This window comes from Emydura macquarii, unplaced genomic scaffold (assembly GCF_026122565.2).
Source record: "Emydura macquarii macquarii isolate MOO-44397 ecotype Brisbane River unplaced genomic scaffold, CSIRO-AGI_Emac_v2 contig_3220, whole genome shotgun sequence".
Taxonomy (NCBI): Eukaryota; Metazoa; Chordata; order Testudines; family Chelidae; genus Emydura; species Emydura macquarii.
In genome coordinates this window covers 2,892,246-2,911,013 of record NW_027133357.1, presented here as the reverse complement: position 1 = coordinate 2,911,013, position 18,768 = coordinate 2,892,246, and the positions used below count along the sequence as shown (strand labels likewise).

Below are 18,768 nucleotides of genomic sequence, written 5' to 3'. Positions count from 1 at the left end.
GGTCAGGCCATGCAGGTCACAAAGACCCAATAGGGCTCCCTGCACCCTCCCCTCCCAAATCACCCCCCTGTGGCAGAGCTGGAACCTGGGTCCTTGTAAAAATCCCACTGAGGCCTGGAGCCGGTTGAGAATAAACCCCCAGCACAACCGGCGTGGGCACATCAGCTCTGTCGTAACATCCCCATCCAAAGACGAGAGTTACCCAGCACGGCCTGATGCCAGCCAGCTCACTGCAGGCCAACGCTCATTAAACGCCCCAATTGGGCTCGCCAGTAGCTGCGGGGTTTAGGAAGCAGATAACGACGTATTGACGCCCAGCCTTATTTTGAGCTAATTACACAGCGTCTCGATTTGTCTCTCTCCTTACGCCTAAAGAAACAACCAGCTGCAGCCCGCTGTCACTGTAAACACACCGAGGCCAGTGCAGTGACCTCGAATTTCCACCAGGCATCACGGAGGGCAGGATCCGGCCAAACCAGCTATTAGTCAGTTACTCTAAAATACAGCCACTGGCTCCTTCCTTTACAGGTCTCTCACCTAGTGACCAGGCTGATTGCTCAGGTCTCATGTGCTGCCCCCACCCCAATGCCAAGGGGAGTAAATCCTAGCCTGACTTACCCAAGCCTGGGAAGCTCAGTTCAGGCGGATCTGCAGGGCTGGGCTGTTCCTCACATGCACGCTCCTCCGGGGAGAATTCACTCTTCTCTCTGTCTCCCTGCAGCCTGGAGATGGAGAAAGGAGTTAGGGTCAGTGCATATGTGACATAAGAACGGCCATACTCGGTCAGACGAAGGGTCCATCCAGCCCCGTGTCCTGTCTTCCAACAGTGGCCAATGCCAGGTGCTACAGAGGGAATGAACAGAACAGGGCAATCATCAAGTGATCCATCCCGTCAGCCATTCCCAGCTTCTGGCAAACAGACCCCTGGGAGACACCACTATTTACCTCTCTCCATTCTGAAAACTGACCATTTATTCCTACCCTTTGTTTCCTATCTTTTAACCAGTTACCTTCCCTCTTATCCCATGACCGTTTACTTTGCTAAAGAGCCTTTGGTGAGGGACCTTGTCAAAGGCTTTCTGAAAATCTAAGTACGCTGTATCCACTGGATCACCCTCGTCCACTTGCTTGTTGACCCCCCCTCAGAGAATTCTAGTAGATTGGTGAGGCATGCTTTCCCTTTACAAAAACCATGTTGATTCTTCCCCAACAAATCATATTCATCTGTCTGTCTGTGGGTGTTTAACACATGTCAGCTCCTAGTTCCTTCCGTGATGTCAATGATGTGATATTTATGGGTCTAAAGAGAGCAGGGCTTGGGCCTGGTGCTTCTCCTACCGACACCAGTTTGACACCAGTGTAACTGCCACTGACTCCAAGGGGTTTACTCCAAGGGGAGTATAGAATGAGAAGCTGAAATGACGTGGGCCACCGGGAAGGATCCAGCTGTTTAACCCCACAGCACAGACCCAGCAACAAGGGCTCATCTGTGACGCTGCCCAGCTGGACATGGCCCCCCGGGAGCCTGTGGGACCATCCCTCGCGTGCGGCTGTTACGAGATAGATTTCGGTGCATGGCTCCTCCCAGCAGGACTGGGCTCAACACCATGGCAGAGGGTGATGCTTCCAGGAGCACAGCTTTCTCCCTTCCAGCAGGACAGGCTACACAGCCGACGGCTCCCAAGACCCAGTTGGCTACTGCAACCCAGCCTTCTCCGAGAGCCAAGTGCCAGGGGCTGCTGGCTGCGTGTTGGGACTTGGGGTCTTTCCCCCATGCCACTGCCAGGCCTTGGAGGGCTGGAGGGTCCCCTCCCGGCTGCAGGCTGTCCCAGAAAGAGAGGTGAATGCCAGCGGGGCAGGACAGAGCCCCATGGGCCCCACCGGGCGCTGCTCATCCTGCTTGCAGAACCACCAAAACTTGGGGTACGATTGTGGCAGGCAGGGCATGAGAACGAGGGGGTGAACAGCAGGAGCACCCCTTCATGGTCTGTGCCCAGCCCAACCCCACCACAACTGCGTGTGTCCGCCACGACCGCACCACAACTCGCTGTGTGTGCCCGACTCCCACCCCACCTCCAATGGCATGTGCCCAATCCCCACTATGACTGCAGGAGGGACCCCCCTCCATGTTTGCCTGTCCCCCATAATCCCTCACTTGTGTGCCCAGCTCCCCTCCACCCGCCCCCCTACACACAGTGCACGTACTGAGTCCCACGTTCCTCGTGTCTGGTCTCTGAAAGCCACTCTCTAAGCCCCCTGGTGTGAGCTGACCCCCTCACCCAAATGCTCCCAGTGCCAATGAGGGGTGTGGGCAGATGGCCCCGTGGTTTGTGGGGGAGGAGGAAGAGTCAGGGAAGGGATGAGGAGATGCCCCTTCCCGCAGAGGGGCCCCGTGCCCTGCACAGCGCCCGGCAGAGGAACTCACCGGTAGTGGAAGGGTGCCACGGTGGCAGTGACCGGGTGACTTTGCGGCGGGACCGAGGAGAAGCTGACGGCCCCACTGTTTAAAGCTGGCTCCTTATTCTGCACCGGGCTGCTGGTGCCCAGCGAGATCCCCGGGGACGTGTCCTCAGCCCTTGCTGCCTTGGGCACACTGCTGCCTTTCCAGATGGCTTCCGACGCCCACTGGCCTTTCACCGGGCAGCTCTGGGGCCTCTTGGCGTTGGATCGGTCACAGGCGCCGGGCAGCCCAGACTCACTGTACAGGCTGAAGCGGGCCGGGCTCTTCCCCTGCAGGTGAGGGGTCTTGGCCAGCTCGGCAATGCCATTTGGTTTCCCCAAGCCCTTCTTGGTGCCATGGCTGCTATGGGCCTCTGTCGGCTTCGGACTCTCCTTGTCTCTCTCCGTCCCTTGAACGAGAGCCTTCCTAGGAGCCCCCGCAGCTCTAGGCGTCGCCTTCTGCCCTGCCCAAGGGCTGCTGCCTGGAGTCCTAGAGCTGCTGTGGCTGGTGTCTGCCCCATCAGCCCTTTTGCACTCAGATGGCTCTGCTGTCTCCTGCCCTGGCCCGGTCTCCACGGGGGCTTTGGAAAGGCTCTTTTGCTTGGAGCCTTTGGAAGCCGGGCCGCCAACACCGCCTGGTGCCTTTCCCGGCCGTGGCGACGCCGCCCTCTGGCAAGGGGCGGCGCCGAGGCTGCTCTGTCTCGGGGGCAGCTTGGGCGACGCGACGTGCAGCTTGCTCTGGGACACGGCGCGGGGCACGGGGATGGCGGAAGCATAATGGCTTCGGCCAGCCGAGTTCACGTTGGCCGTCCCATTCATCGTCAGAGGGTCCGCAGGCTGGGGAGGGAAGAGAGAAGCAGAGCAAAGTGAGGCTGGGCTTGGGGCTGAGCGGGGGTTAGAGAGGCTCTGGGATGCTCCTAGATGGGGCCCTAGAGGGACCCCTATGGCAGTGTGGTGCCCAGACTACTGTGATCAGAGGAATTGCTGTGGTTTGGGTAATGAGGACGCCCTTGAGCCTGTCCATTGGCAACAGGATCCTTTCTTTGGTCCCAGCATCCGTTAAAGGTCTGCATAAGAGGCTACCCCCTCCAGCCCACCCTGCTGGAGGGGAGAGGGTCCCTGCCAGCCCCAGGCACATGAAGGATCCTGCCTCCCCCAGGACTGTATTTTCAGAGCTTTGCTTGGAGCTAGAGGAACGGACTGTGGAATCCAGGCAACAGAGGGGCTTTGACGCCTGCCTGGCTGTGGGTAGAGAACACTGAGATAAGGCGGGGAGCACGGAGACAGCATGATCACAGAAAGGGCACTGCTCTTTGAGTACTCTGGGCTGACCCAGTCCAGGGGAGCTGGCTCAGGGGCCCTGCTTCTCTGACACTCAGAACCCTTCAGTCAACTTGCCAGGAGCCCCAGTGCTTCCCTCAGGATCCGATCTCGTGGCATTAACAGTATCTCTCATGAGCCTCGCCTGCCCTTTCACCACAAGCCCTGGTCTAAAACCCCATCCTAATCATGTGCCAGAGGGGCTGCACCTGGGATGCTTTTGACAGAAGCAGGAAACATCAGCAGGAGCACCAAAAAGAGGCTTACTTCATTCAGAAACATTTAAAATCCATTCTTATGGGTGCTTTCCCCCAGACTTTTGGAGCAGAGATAGGCCAGGGACCTGATCTATGGCATCACAGTCTTTCTTAAACCAGAATCCTAGATACAACTACACACACAAACAAGCTTCCACACAGCTTGAGCTCCAGCTTTGTTGTGCTCATTCACCATGGACCATACCCTGTCTGGACACTACACAGCACAGAGACACCTAGAGATTGGATAATACTGCAAGCAAACATGTCATCACATGCACCAATGCTCGTCCAGATCCAAACCCACTTAAAACATGGAGACCTCCCAATCCAGATCCACAACTTGCAGCTGGCCCCTGTCTCAAAAATGGGTCTGAACAAAGCCCCCCGCCCTTTGTCATACAAACCCCACAGACCTCTAGGAAAGTTTGGATCCAGGTCTGTTGCCCGGAGCTTGATCCCAATACCGCTTCTGAGGTTCCCCTTTTCACAATTCTCTGTGTGTCTGTCAAGGACCCCAATGCAATGGCCATTCCCTGATTATCCTTTGTGGCTGCCTGGCATTTCGACACGATTCCTCTCCACCCCCTCACTTGACCCATGTTTCAGGGAGATTCTCACCTCTCCCCCATGGTCCTTTCCACCAGCTGAAAACAGGGGATGAAACCCAGCCACACAGAACATGTCACTGTCTGAGCCCTCGAGTAGCCGAGAGGAATTCTTTTCATATGCCGGAGAAAAAAGGGCAGATGAAATGGTCGTAAGAATTCAATTTCCATTAAGGAGCCGCCCGGTGTCCACATCGCTCACCCCCACCACTTTAGACATATTACAGGAGATTGAGGTCATGACCCGATTTGGGGTTCAAAGCAACAACAGATCTGAAGAGCCCTAAGAGCAAAGCACTCTCTCGCTCTCTTTGAAACCAGCTGTAAACAGTCAGCCAGGACAGGTGAATGCTACCTAGTCTAGTGCTATGCTCAGCTGCCAACCTCCCCGTGTTTCCTTCCAGGACCCTGGCTCGCTCTGATCAGTCAGTGCTGGCCTTTCTCCGTCCCCTCGTACAGTCTCACCACAATGGATTTAAGAACATTCTCCACTGCAGATTCCAGCCCCTGGAGCTCCTGGACGGGCCATCTTGATCTAAATCTCATCTGAACATGCATCTCTTCTCCCTTGTCTCTGCCTCTGAGTGTCTCTCCTCTTCCCGGTATTGATGATTTAACTCTACAAAATGTCTCGGGATGCAGGCTGCGTAACAGACTCTACCCCCCCTAAAATATTGTACTAAAGCGCCCATGGGTGGGCGCTGCCAGCTGTGTGACTGTGGGCGAAAGAGACATGCTCGGCTGGCCAGCGCCTCTATCAGAACGAAGAGAGAGGCTGATATCACCCTGCGTGGGTTCGACAAGGGCTTCCAGCAGACAGGATTTGCGACAGTTCTGGGTATCTCACGTGCTGCATGTCCCAAGTTGCCCGCACATACTGAGCCAGACCTGACCTCCGATTTCCCCCAACCTCAGACGTAGCAGAAAGGGGCAGCAGCACAAGGCCTGGCCCCAGTGGCAGGAGACTCCTGCTGTAACTGGCACAAGGTCCAGCCGAGGTTGGGTGTAGCACAGCTCAGCTCTGCCAAAGGCCTGATGGCCCCCCAGAGACATGGGTTCCAATCCTGGCAAGTCACTTCATCTACCCTGTGCTGCAGTTCTATGGCTACAAAACCAGGCTCATAGATTCCAAGACCAGTGTGGTCACCTAGTCTGACCCCTATATCGCACAGGCCAGAGAGCTGCCCCAAAGTAATCCCCAGAACAGATCTGCCTTCCCTCCCAGGGTGTGTGAGGGTTAAGCCATTGATGGTGAGCTGCTTGGATCCTATGAGGACAGAGTAAACCTCTACATTGACAGAAATCAGGCTTCTGACTCAGGTGTCTAAGAAGAAGTGCCCAAATAGGAAACTTGGCCTTAACCAGGCTGTGCCTCCGTTCCCCCAGGGTAACATGGGGATAACAACGTTCACGCAGAGAGCATCTTTTTGTTCTGTGTCTGTTCAGCTCCCAGCACGATGGGGTCTTGCTCCATTCCTGGGGCTCCTGAGCAAGGCTGTAACACTCCAAACAAATAGTATCTCCCAAGAGTGCTTCGGGATCCTTGGATGAGACGTGGTAAGTATCATCTAGGCCTGGGTCAGGGGCTCCGGGTTTCTCCTGCTACAGCTGCTGACACGGCTGACATCTACCGCCAGGCAAGCGGCTGTGGTTCGCAAGATGCGTCAGCTCGTGCTTCTCTCTAAGTACGTGAATAGTTCCGTTAGCTTCAGTGGGATCATGCACGTGCTTCACCATGTGGCCAGCTCAGGCCCAATACTGGGACAATGTTCCCTGCAGTGCATTTCCACCTCCCAGCACCAGCTCTGCTTCAGGGATCCAATGAAAGCCCTCCTGGCCTGATTATTTTTTATTTTAATCTGAATTCTGGTTTGCCCCTGGGGCCATGAACGAGCAGGCAGCTTCCACCCAGTACAGGCCAGGGAACCACTCCCGTGTCCTGTTTCCTTCACTGAGACGGGTTTGTAAGACAGCTGTCAATCACTCTGTGCCATAATTCACTTAAAAAGAGCACCTCTAGCCCTAAAGTCCATTCCTGTCTAGCCCCTGGAGTCCTTATGTGCTGCCCAGAAGAGGAGCGGACTGCCTGGTGCCCAGAACTCCAAGCTGGGCGGAGAATTAAGCAAAGCAAGGGCTGATTTGTTGCAAACCAATTAACCCATATCTCCAGACTGGCCCACTCCATTGAGTTATAACTGACAAGCTCCCGCTGGTGGGAAAGGCTACCTATTTACTTAGGGGCATTGCACACATGGGAACAGGTTTGCAGAAGAACTTAGCACCCAACCTTCCTCCCAACCTGCCGAGCTCATTGGAAAGTCTGTCCCCTATGGTCTATTTCACCAGTGACCCATAACACCGCCCTCCAGCCATCTGTTGTAGGCATTTCTAGGGGGCCAGTCACCGCTGTATCTAGGCACTGTGCCGGGTGCAGTCCAAGAAGTTCATTTGGCTCTACAACATCCTTCGTGGCTCAGGTCTGGCATGCCCGAAAAAGCATGAGACCTCTATGGCGTGTGCTATACAGGAGGTCAGACAATGGCCTTGGACTCCATGAAATGAATATAGGGAAGCGTCACTTTCCCCAGCCCCTGTTTGGGGAATGTTGGGGGGTCAGTTGCCTTGGAACCGGCCCCTGCCACAAGCTGGTGCTTTAAGGTAACCCTTACCCCTGAGACCAGCTTATACGCTCAAGATGAAAGTCCCTCAGTACGTGCCGTGTGCAGAAAGAGTATTCTCAGGGCAGCAGGGGGTGTGGTGAGGCCTCAAATTGTGCTTTGAGATCCCCAGGTTCACATGTTATCGGGTCGCTTTAATGAGCGTGATCTTGTTAGTAAATGAGGATTTGCAAGCAGAGGGGCAGATGGCTCTTCTAATTCATGGCATGCACCGGGGAGGGGGCCTGTGGCAGTCTCTTCTCTCATTAGCTTTCGGAGCCCTGCTGCTATTCTTGCTTCTGCTATTCAGCCAGGCTGCACTTCCCTTCGCTGCACATTCAATCAATTTCACACTCCTTCTCGTCATGCCCAGAGGAGGTATCAGGGTGATGTCCCCCTTCAATGCAGAACCAGGTTGGGCTGGGAGCTGTTTGTGTGATGATACCAGGAAGTGGCATGCACAAGGAAGGGGACGGACACTTGTTGGGCTGGGAGAGCTTGTGGGTGCGTGAAGATACAGGACTAGGAGAAGAGCCCGGTGGCCTCTGTATATCTGTGGAACAGGCAGAGCACAAGTAATATCAGCGCGAGCTATGCCCATGCTGATATAACCACTGCTACGCTGGAGGCAGAATGTCTAAGGCCAAGAGAGGGGCGGGGGGTCTGCCTGGCTCCATCATCAGCCCTTGGTCTCTGCAGAGATGCACGCTAAGGGAGCCAATTAGCAGCCACTGGGATGTGGTCACAGGGAGCTGATCTGAAACCTGACAGCTCATTTCACATGGGCTGTGTCCGGTGTGTTAACCACATCTAAAGAGGGGAACAACGTTCCGTCACCAGCGTGGGCTGCTTGGGAGCCACTTCCCTGGGGGCGACAGGCTTGTCACCAATGCCCTTAGCCAGAGATTCATAGAGTTGAAGCCCCCATTAGCTCATCTAGTCTGACCTCCTGCCGCTACATTTCTTCCAGTCACCCCTGTGCTAAGCTCAGTAACTTGTGTGCGGCTCAATACCTTCCAGAAAGGCGTCCAGGTTGGATCGAAGACATCAGGAGATGGAGAATCCACCACTTCCCTGGGGAGTTTGTTCCCCTGGCTGATCACCCCCACGGTTAAACATTTGTGTTTTACTTGTCTGACTTCAGCTTCCAACCGTTGACTCTTGCTCTGCCTTTCTCTGCTCGATTAAAGAGCCCTGTAATACCCGGTATTTTCTCCCCCCAAAGGTACTTACACACGGGCATCACGTCACCTCTCAGGCTTCGTTTTGATCAGCTAAGCAGATTGAGCACGGTAAGACTCCCGCTGGCAGGCATTTTCTCCAGCTCTTGAATCATGTCCATTTTTCAGTGTCTTTTTAAAAAACATGCACCCCAGAACTGGACGCAGCTTTCCAGGATCGGTTTCCCCAGTAAAACCACCTTCCTGCCCCTGCTCACTAAACCCCCATTTCAACGTTCAGAAACTGCACTTATGCTTTTGGCCACAGCGTCTCACCGGGCGCTCATGTTCAGTTGCTTATCCACTCTGGCCCCCCTAAATCCTTGTCAGAATCGCAGCTTTCCAGGACACAGTCCCCCCGTCTCTAGGCCTGACCTGCATTCCTTCCTCCTAGAGGGACGACCTTGCCATAGGCTGTGTTAACAAGCATTTTGTTTGACAGGGCCCAGGTTATCAAGCCATCCAGTTCGTTCTGCGTGACTGCCCTGTCCTACATCTGGGCCTCCTCCTATGCTCTAGCCCTTGGAGTCTCCCCTGTCCTAGTGACCCCCCAGATAGCTGCAGCGTATATTATGATTCCTGCTCTGCCCAGTCCCAGTTTCTCCCAGGGAGATCCCTGGTGGGTGCTGACACTGCCTCTTCCAGTCTCCGAGCTCTCTGCTGCACTGGAGGAGGGGCAGGCTGGCGGAGTCGTTGCTCTCCATGTGCCTGGCTTGGGTGTCTGCCTCATCGCATGACTGCAGTTTCCTAGCCTGAGCAGCATTAGGCAGGGTCCCCAGGGACTGGGATAATGCACTCCCCCACACAGGCTGGCGGGGAAACTTTCCTCTGCTTGGAGCCTCTTGCTTGGTGCGTCCAAGCACCGCCCAGGACAGATGTGCAGGGAAGCCCTCTGCTGGTCCCAGGAATGCGCTCCGATTACAGGATTTGTGGAGCACAGCTGGGAAGCCTGCCAGCCGCAGCTGGCCTGCAGTAACACTTCCCGTCCCTGAAACCTCTGCTGTCCAATTCCCCCACCTCTGCTGGGGGAGAATGGGGAGGTGTTAAGGGGCTGTGGATACAAGCGGTTCACAGACACTATGTTCTCTAATTCCCACTCCCAGCCAGCCTCTGAACCTCTACAATGCAAAGCACTTGGTCTCTCCCGCTTGGATTCCGATCTTTTGGGGTCGCAGCAATGGTTCTGAAGCGGAGGGCGCCACTTGCAAAGCACCAGGCCGAATGAGCAATGTTAGGGCAGCCTGGTTCTCCATTGCCTTGCACCTGAGCATTATTTCTAGTCCAGTAGCACCTAGTGACCCCACAGAAGACCAGAGCCCCAGGGTTGAGGTCCTAAATCCACCGCCCTATCAGTTAAGCCAGACGGCCTGCCAGCATGTGCCATGATGACCATAGCCCTGTGCAACAGGAGCCAGCCCAGCATCCTGATCCCACAGCACATTGCACCAACCTTGTGCTCATTCAGCACAGGGGTAAATAACCCCCAACGAGGCAGGGCAGGGCAGGGCAGGAGCTAAGGAAATTCCTCCACCAATACAGTGGAACACAAAGGCCCAGATCCACTGCAGGGAGGCTACAGTGATACTCAGCACTTGCCCAGCACTTTTTGCAGAGGGCAGGTGGGGAACATCAGCCCCTTATTGCATTGATGGGGGAAACTGAGGCACACGGGGGCTAGAGACCTGTCCAAAGTCACTCATGAGCCAGCACCTGAGTTAGGAAGCGATCCCGGGACCCCTGACTTCCATTCAGACACTCGATCCCTGGGACCGTGGCGCCGCTGCCACAGCAGGTCTCAGACCAGGTGAGGATAAGATGCCACATCTCTTGGTGTCCAATCCAGTAGGCCACAGCGTTGCCTTAGCATCCATCTGCACACAGATCTCTCCCCAGCTGGGCGACACTAGAAGAGCTACATGGGACACTCAGGTTCCCCTTAATCCTACATGACCTTCTTGACACAATCCATCTGCTCCTAATGCAGGTGGGAGGGGTGGATGCCATCCTACAGCAAGAGGCCATTGGCTGCAGTTAGGGACGGGGGTGACTAGTGGGGCTCTCCCACCTGCAATGGGAGGGAAAGCAGAGGGCAGAGTTAAGGTTAACATTGGAAGCTTTGCGGAGCATGTCCAGACTTTCTAATAATGCTCTAGATTAATGATCTAGTTACCCCCTTGGGCACGTGCTAAAGGAGGGGTTATTGTATCCAGGGGTGATAGAACCGGTGGGGGCAAGAGGACGGGACGGACATATTGCAGGGGCTCTGCCCCCGTGTAAACTCGCACGTGACTGGACGGGAGGGCAGAAGCTGGAGGTGCTGGAGCAGCTGCCACGGTGCCTGGGATCAAGCCGGGGAGCAGGGAGTGGGACCTAGAGGGGTTGGAATGGGCCCAGGCAGGGCCAACAAGAGATGGGGAAGGGATGACAATTGGAGCAGGGTCCTGTGCTCGGAGCTGCCCCCAAAACACCTGTAATGTACAAGTAAATGAAGTGCAGTGGCAAGGGGAGAGGTCCAAACAACCATGATGTGCTGGGGCTCAGCTTTCTCTCTACGGGCCTGGGCCCAGGAGCAGGTCTGAACCCGCATGATCCTCCCCACGCTGCTCCATGCTGAGTCTCAGGACCTCCCCTGGCTCCCCCTTCTATCCCTCCCTATCCCCATTCGCGGGGAGCTTCCCCCGCTTTCCCTCCTCCCAAACTGGCCCATTGTCCAGTTTCGCCACCCCCGCCAACATTGCTGGGTACAAGGCTGCGTGTCCCAGGCTAACTGGAGTTTCCCCATCTGACTTTGAGTGGGAAATCTTCCCAGCGCTCCTCCCTTCACACACTCCGAGAACCCATCTACAGGCAAGCTGAGCACCCGAAAAGCATGCTGGGTCCTGGCATGCAAATGAGCTCCACCCAGCACCGCCTTTGCTTTGGCTTTCCCCTAGTTTGTTCGCACACAGGTAGTAGCTGTGAGAGGCTGAGCAGGACAGGCCCAGATCCTCCCTTTGCTTTCCTAGCTCACGGCTAGTTTGCAGAGCCAGCCAGGGGCTGGGCTAGGCCAGGGAAAGAAAATCTGTGACCATGCAGGCTGTGCATGGGATGGGCCTGTTCTGCAGGAGGCATTTTCCAAGTGCTGCAATGTGCATTGATCCGCAGCCAGTGGAATGAGCAGCGATCTCCCACGAGACAGGGCAGAGGGATGGGCTTATGGAGCAGGCGTTGGACTAGAACTCAGGATCTCTTCCTGGTTTCGTTGGCAAGTCACGGTCTCTCTGTGCCTCAATTTCCCCATCTGTAAAACGGGGAAAACACTCCCCACTCTCCCAGGAGGGTGGGGAGGCACCAGCTGTGACTGTTCATGAGCTGCTCGGATACTAGTCGTAAAGGAAATGAAACAAGGGAAAGGAATAATAAAGAAGTACGGAAGGTCACTTGCTTAATCCCACTGCCAGCTTCTCAAGCATTCGCTGCCCCGCTGGCCAGTACAATCATGCTCTAAAGACTGCAGCCCATTACAACAGCGCTTCCCGCCTTCCAAGTCATTAGCGCAGCCCTGCCTGCATTGCAGCCCCTTTCCATGGCGCTGCAACCTCCACGGACGGAGCTCCCTGCCTGAGCATTGCAGGCAGCTCCCGGCACCCCCGCTCCTTCTAGCCAAACATCCTGTGTTGCAACCCAGGGCCAAGTGCAACCCGCCTGCATTTGGGAGGCACATTAAATAGGAGACTGAGAAAAGAGGGGGGGGGGGATTGACTCACCAGAGCCCCGGGCTAAGCAGCCTCCGCTCACACGCTCACAGCTCTCACAGCTCCTCGTAGGCCGTATGCACAGGAATGCAAAAGCTGGGAATGCAAATCCCATTTCTCACCAGATGTTTGCTGACCGAAACATCCCTCCCCACCACGCTGGCTCCTGCTCTGCCTTGCGAACTCTGAAAGCCAGGCAGGGAGTCGGAGGCTCTCCGTGCTGCTAAGCTAATTCACTTGCTAACCTGTCAGAAGCTGCATTGCCAGCCCCTCGAATGCTCATCAGTTTCTTCCACAGCTCATTGCAAACTGGGATTCTTTGGGTTTTGTTTTTTAATCCCCCCCCCAATCACTATTTCCCGTAGTTTAATTCCCTCCCCTCCACCCGTTCTCCCAGCTGCCGTCTTGGCTCTCAGTGCTGGCTCCATCTGGGAGGGTGGGGAAAGCTAGTTACTCAGAAGGAAGCCAGCGGGAACGCGCCGAGTCCCTGGCAGTCAGAGAACGCTGCTCTTACTAGTTCACTTCCCCAGATGCTCTTGCTTCCACAAGGGCAGACCCAGAAAGTCTCCATGGAGGGAGTGTGGGTCTAGAGCCACAAGCAGGGGCTCCCGAGGTCTGATTCTGGCACCGACTTCCTGCATAGCCAAGTCACTTAACTACCTCGTGTTTCCGTTTCCCCCCATGCAACAATACTTCCTATAACAAATCCATGTGTGACAGATACTCTACTGGCTAAATCACAGCTGTGCAACGCTGGGGCTAGAACCCTGGCCCTGCTCCAAAAACATAGGCCTTCACCACTTGAGATACCCCTTTCCCTTGGGTGGTAGCAGTAGTAGGTCTCTTATCCTCTCGCTGGGCCCAGCCAATGAGGGAACCATCACTGAAAGACAAAGCTGGAGCATTGCACAAGGAGACTAGCTGGTTAATGATGGGGGAGAGTCTCATGAGCAATAAGCAGCACTGAAGGGGAACAAAAGATTGACGTTGGGGGAATCCCCAGAGTGTCCAGGCTGAGCGTCCAGCCGCATGGGTCTGTCTGGTCAGAACTCTTGGCTCTGAAATGCAGGGTGCAGTTTCCCTGTAGATTTCAGGGCTCCAGGCTGGGCGCGCAGGCCCCTGCAGTATCTGGGCTGTCTGGCTGCTGGTCCCAAACTGGCTGGAGCAGCAGCAAAAATTACACTTAAAAAAATGACAGAAACTTTTCCAAACCTCCATAAAGGTTTTGCTGTCCTGGGAGCAGGTCTGGGTTGGTTCCGGTTTTCCTAGAATCGTTTTTTCGGTCCCTAGTTTCGAAGGGGGTTTCCCCCTAACGCTTAGGGCCCAGTCCCCTCTTTAGTGGCAATTCCCCTCATGCCGGGGGTATCACCAAGCCTAGGCACCCATGGAGGCCACATTCAAAGCTGGCTCTGATGACTTATGTGCCGCCCGTGCCTCGGGCAAATCTCATGCCTTGTGCTTGGTATGGCGTCTGAGCCCCCAGTGCCCTCAAATGTGCCCCAAACCAATGCCACTGGGATGGCTTCAGCCAGGTGGAGGCGCAGCCAGCAGAGAGCAGCCTAGGGCAGCACGGCCACCTTCACAGGGTCATGCTGGGGCCGGACAGCCCAGCGGGAGGACTAAGCATCAGGGACATCCCAGCTGCAAAGCCTGGGGGGGAGAGTCAACTGCTAGGGCAACCAGCGCAGAGATGGCTGGTGAGCCAGCCCAATCAACGCCCGGGCCGTGCTGTAACCGCCACACACTTGCAGTCCTAAAACCTCCCCACAGGCCGTCCCAACCATGCCAGGCTGCCTGGTGCAATGTGACCAGAGCCCAGCCTGTGCATGCAGCAAGCCCCTCCCTGAGCCACCGTGTAATCAGCAGCGGCCACGTGCAGAGCTCCAGCCTGGCGGGGGCCAGCGGTCTGCTGCAGAGTCCACCTGTGGGCCGGTGCGAGCAAGGCCTCCGTTCTGCATCCTTCCCTTTGCCTCCCGTCCAGTGACCAAGCCTTGCCCCTGCAGGGTTTTGTCACAGCGTGGCAATCCTCATTCCAAGTGCCCTTGCCGTGGCCATTGGCGTGCAAAGACCCACAAAGCCGTGCTCGGCGTCCACAGGCCGATAGGTGTAAACGGAAGCTGCCTAGAGAAATCCTTGCATGGGTTTCAAGCCAGCCTGCGGGGGGAAGGAAATATGGCTCTAGTCACACCTCTTTTTCTTTGTGCCATGCCCCCTGGTGTGTGCACAAGGGCCATATGTACAGCCCTTGTACCATGCTACCGGCTCAGCTCTGCGCCCAGGGGCAGCCCCACCCCCAGGCTGCACCACATTAGCTGCACCTTCTTTTTCTAGACACTTGCGCTCCTGGCGTGGGCCGACCAGTTCTGCTGAGTCTGCACATTCCGGAGCTGAGCGGGTCCCCTCTGCTCACGAGAAAATGCATCTTCCAGGCAAAACCTGAGGCAGCTAGAGGAAGCAGTGAGAGCACAAGGGAACGCTGCAAATGGGTGAAGCCACCAGGACATTTAGGTGGACTTGGCCGATTGGATTGCTCCAGCACCAAGAACGTTTGGATTTCTCCTCTCCCTGCTCTCATGCACTTGGTTCATCTGAGGCTGGCAACTGGGCAAACCCTTTGTATCCGCCATGGTCTGTGCAATGCACAGGGTTGCCTCGAGACCTGGAAAAGCTGAGTCCACTCCTGAACCAGCTAAAGAGAACAGCGTGGAAACTGCTGAGCGAGGTTGCCAGGGCTCTGCGATTGGAGCAGTTTACAGCCATGGCTCCTTTCCCAAGGAGATCTGAAGATTGAGAGAGAAGGAAAGGAGGAAGAGGGTAGGGGAGATTAGAGGAATCTCTGCAGTGACATAATCCAACCTTCTATACGTCTACTCTCCCAGCTTGCCAGTTAAAACAAACCTACGGAGTCACTTTCCACAAAAAAGTGGGCTCAGGCCTGGTTTGGAATCCCTCCAGCCTATGTGAGAACTGAAATATAGGTCAGGCTTTTCTGGGTGCATCAGTTCTACAGCTCAGAGATTGCAAAAAACCAGGCTGACAGGACGCCTGTAATCCAGCAGCGGAATCAGACTGGCAGTGTATTTAATCTTTAAAAAGCACAGCAGGCTGACGGAATGCAAATCCCAGCCTGTACATCCTGCAATGTCCATGGGTTTTTCTTTTCATCAGGCTGCATTCAGCTAAATTAACATGAAATCTAGTTTTCAATGGCCCTTGGGGGTTAAATCATATGACCGGCAGGTCTTTCTAAGGGACTCAGGGGAACACATTGAGTCATGGAAAGAAAGGTCTTATTTATCAGACAAGATTAGCAGCGATGATTTTTCATTGGAAGCTATGAGCTACAAAAGTCACTTCAGAGTTGTTTTAATTAGAGGCAGGGGAGAACCAGTCCAAATAAACCTTGCCTTGCTCTGACCCAAGGGCTCTGACGTGTTTGGGTAACCGCTCTTTCCTCCCATTATTTTGCATTTGCAGAGCTGCCTCTATGTTTTGGATTCAGGTTGGGATCTGGACCAGCAGCCCCAGGATGCCATGAGCCCTTCGGTACCTGGAGTCCAAACAGAAGCAGGAGTTTGGAGAGACCTTGTGGAAAAGCCTGTGGCGGGGAGTTCCAGCTGTGCCGGTGTATGAGGCTGGGGTAGCTCAGCCAATGGTTGCATCGGCATTTGGACTTTTGGGTGCCTACTTACACAAAGACCCAACTGTGAACCGTTTGGGGTTCTCCCATTGCTAGGTGCATGGAACCTCAACTCTGAACCCTGCTGAATCTGGGGACAACTCAGATTCAAATCCCTGGATCCAAACCCACAGCGAGGGCTTCGGGTTTGGGTCAGACTCAGAAGGGACTGTGCAAGATGGTGGAGAGTTGACCAGATCAGCACATGAGAGTGCGGCTGAGTCAGCTTTAAAGCCAAATCCCAAACCCATCTGAAGCCCAATCCAGGTCCAACCCCCACCTCCAGCATTAGCACAGACCTGCACTGGGCTCTGAAGATGATCTGGGCATGGGAACCCCATTACTGTACTCCATGGGCACAATGAACTGGTGGAGCTCAGCGACTGGCAGCTACTTGAAGAGTCTTGGGCCATGGGCCAGTGAGAATTTGGGAACATTGGGGTGGGGCATAAGAGATGTGAGGGCAATTTGCTGAGTCCAAGATAGGGCCACATAACAGCATGGGATGGGGACCCAGGGTGATGGGTGCAAGAAAGATGGCAATCTTTAGAACCCAGTTTTCTTTCTCTCAGGGTTCTGATCCAGCCCCTATGACCCTTGTAGCTGGGAAAACATGAATGGATTTAACTTCCCCCACACTTGCATTAGCCCTTTGACAGATGGGGAGCTGAGGCCAAGATTTCCAAAGGTCATCAGCACCCAGACGCTCCAACTGGGACACTCAGGCTCAGATTTGCAAAGAAGCCCAGCACCCAACACATGCAGCTCTTCTCCAGTCCGCATTGTGCATGCTAAGCCCTTCTGAAATGTCTGATTAAGTGGCTTGCCCGAGGTTGCACATGGAGTCTGTAGCAGAGCCAAGAACCGAACCCCAATTTCCCGAGTCTGAGGTCAGTGCCCCAACCACTAGGCCTTCCTTCCTTTGCCTTGGCATTGCCCATCTGAATTTCCATTAGCAAAAAACGAGAGGTGTTCCTGGACTGGCTGCAGACTGGATGCAACTCTGACAAAAGGGACAGCTGAGAGCTCGATGGGTGTATTGTCAAGATCTAGCCGAAGGGAACACGGTGTTAGTGGCCGACACAGAGAAGCACAGTCAGGAAATAAGGTGTGGTGCCACCGTATGTGGAAGGAATAGCCATGCATGGAAGAAAGATGGGGCCAGAACTAGGCGTGTGCTGGACCAAACCAGGGCTGGATGAAGAGGAAGCCAGGTGAGTAATAGGTGTTTTGGATCATGTTACCCCTGAGGAGGGTTCGCATGGGGAAGCTAAACCAGTGCCCTCTTTAATGTCCACCATCACCCCTTGCCCTTCTCCTGGCTGCCCAGCATAGCCAGGCTGGTGGAATGGCATTGGCCTGGCATGCAGGAGATCCCTGCTGACGAGTCCGTTGGCCTGGTGCGTTGTTCACTAGGTACCAAGCCTTTGGGAGAGTGAATCAGGGCTTGAGCCTGCTCCCATTCTAGTCATTGGAAAAACTCCCCTTGGCTTCATGGTGCAGGATCAAGCCCTAAAGCAGGATCAGAAGCCAGGAACATCATGTGACAGCGACAGCCCAGGCAGGCAGGAAGCATGGCCTAGTGGTTAGGGTGCTAGCCTGGACACAGGAGACCTGCATTCAATCCCTCCCCAGACTCAATGAGAGCGAGACACAGGAGTGTCAGGTCAACACAGACGTGTTCTTAGCCTTTTCTTTACAGGAGCCTCTGACAAAATGGAGTCCAGCCTCAACGTTCCTGGCAGGCTTCCGATGAAAATGAGCTGACGATGGGGAATGAGAAGGGGAGAAATAAAGGAATGAAACCAGAGTGGGACAGGCAGGCAGGTCTCTCAGCTGGATCCTGAGGGACCCCAAGGAACACCCTGTGTGATCAGTGTCTTTACAGCACCTAGCACAATGGAACCTGGTGCATGACAAGGACTCTTCGGCACCCCCACAGCACAGACAAAGAATACTAAGAACACAGCAGCAGCTGCGGAGGCCCAGCGCCCATCAGCAAGTGCTCAGCACCTCAGAGGATGAAGTCTTGGCTCCCAGTCCCCTCCCCTCAGGCTCTCTCGTACACACGCCCGTTTCCTGCCCCGTTCGTCTCTCTCCACACTCACCCCCACTTCTATTCCAATCTGTTGGGGCCAGAGTGGCAACTTGGCCTCAGACATCAGGAAGGGGAAACCTTCTAAGGCAGAAGAAGCCGAGGCAGCTAATGACTGGCCTGAGACTGCTTCCGGAAATTTAATTCTGCTGCTCGCTGCCAGCAGTGTGTGTGTCCAACGATGACCCCGCCCCCATTGATGACAAGTGTTTCCAAAATGACTAGCGACTGGGAAATGTTGGCCAATGAGTGTTGAGCATGATCCCGGCACCCTGAGTCAAAGGTGCCAGGGGATTCGCCTGGGCTATCATAGGCTGGATTTAATTATAATGGGATGTCCCTTTTAAAGTTAAGGGCGGGGTTTTCCAAAACATTAGGCACTGGCTTAACTCTGTCCCCTTTGAAGTCCCTGGGAATCCTCCTAGTGGGAAGAGAGACTAGCCAGTGCTGAGTGTTTTTGAAAATCCCATGCCAGCTTTCTACCAAGAGAGTTCTATCTTCTGATTCCTGACAGTCACTGGAGGGAACTAACCCTAAACGCAGCCAGGAGAATAGCAAGTATCCAGCTTGTTAACTTCTCCCCCGGTTACAATGGCATTGCTCTAGTGAGAGCTCCCAGACAACCCTAGCAAGAGATGTCCATAAGATTCCTTTTTCTAGCACAACCACCTTGAGAAAGGTGATGCTTTCTTTTGCTTTCTAGCTCTTTTTCAAGGAGTTGCCCCTACGATTGGTGTTTCCGGTTTGCTGTATGCTCTG

The 18,768-nt window shown here is 54.8% G+C and overlaps 1 protein-coding gene across 1 annotated transcript in view; it reads right to left on the bottom strand.

Annotated features, from left to right (window-relative positions):
* Positions 1 to 18,768, bottom strand: part of NAV1 (neuron navigator 1) — a 255,063-nt gene that overhangs the window by 176,941 nt on the left and 59,354 nt on the right. Inside the window, exons 2-4 of the mRNA XM_067531847.1 lie at positions 2,426 to 3,276; positions 619 to 722; positions 477 to 479 (exon numbers count right to left, since the gene is read on the bottom strand). Coding sequence (XP_067387948.1) covers positions 477 to 479; positions 619 to 722; positions 2,426 to 3,258 — 940 coding nt within the window. The 5' untranslated portion in view covers positions 3,259 to 3,276. The remainder of the gene's footprint in view (positions 1 to 476; positions 480 to 618; positions 723 to 2,425; positions 3,277 to 18,768) is intronic.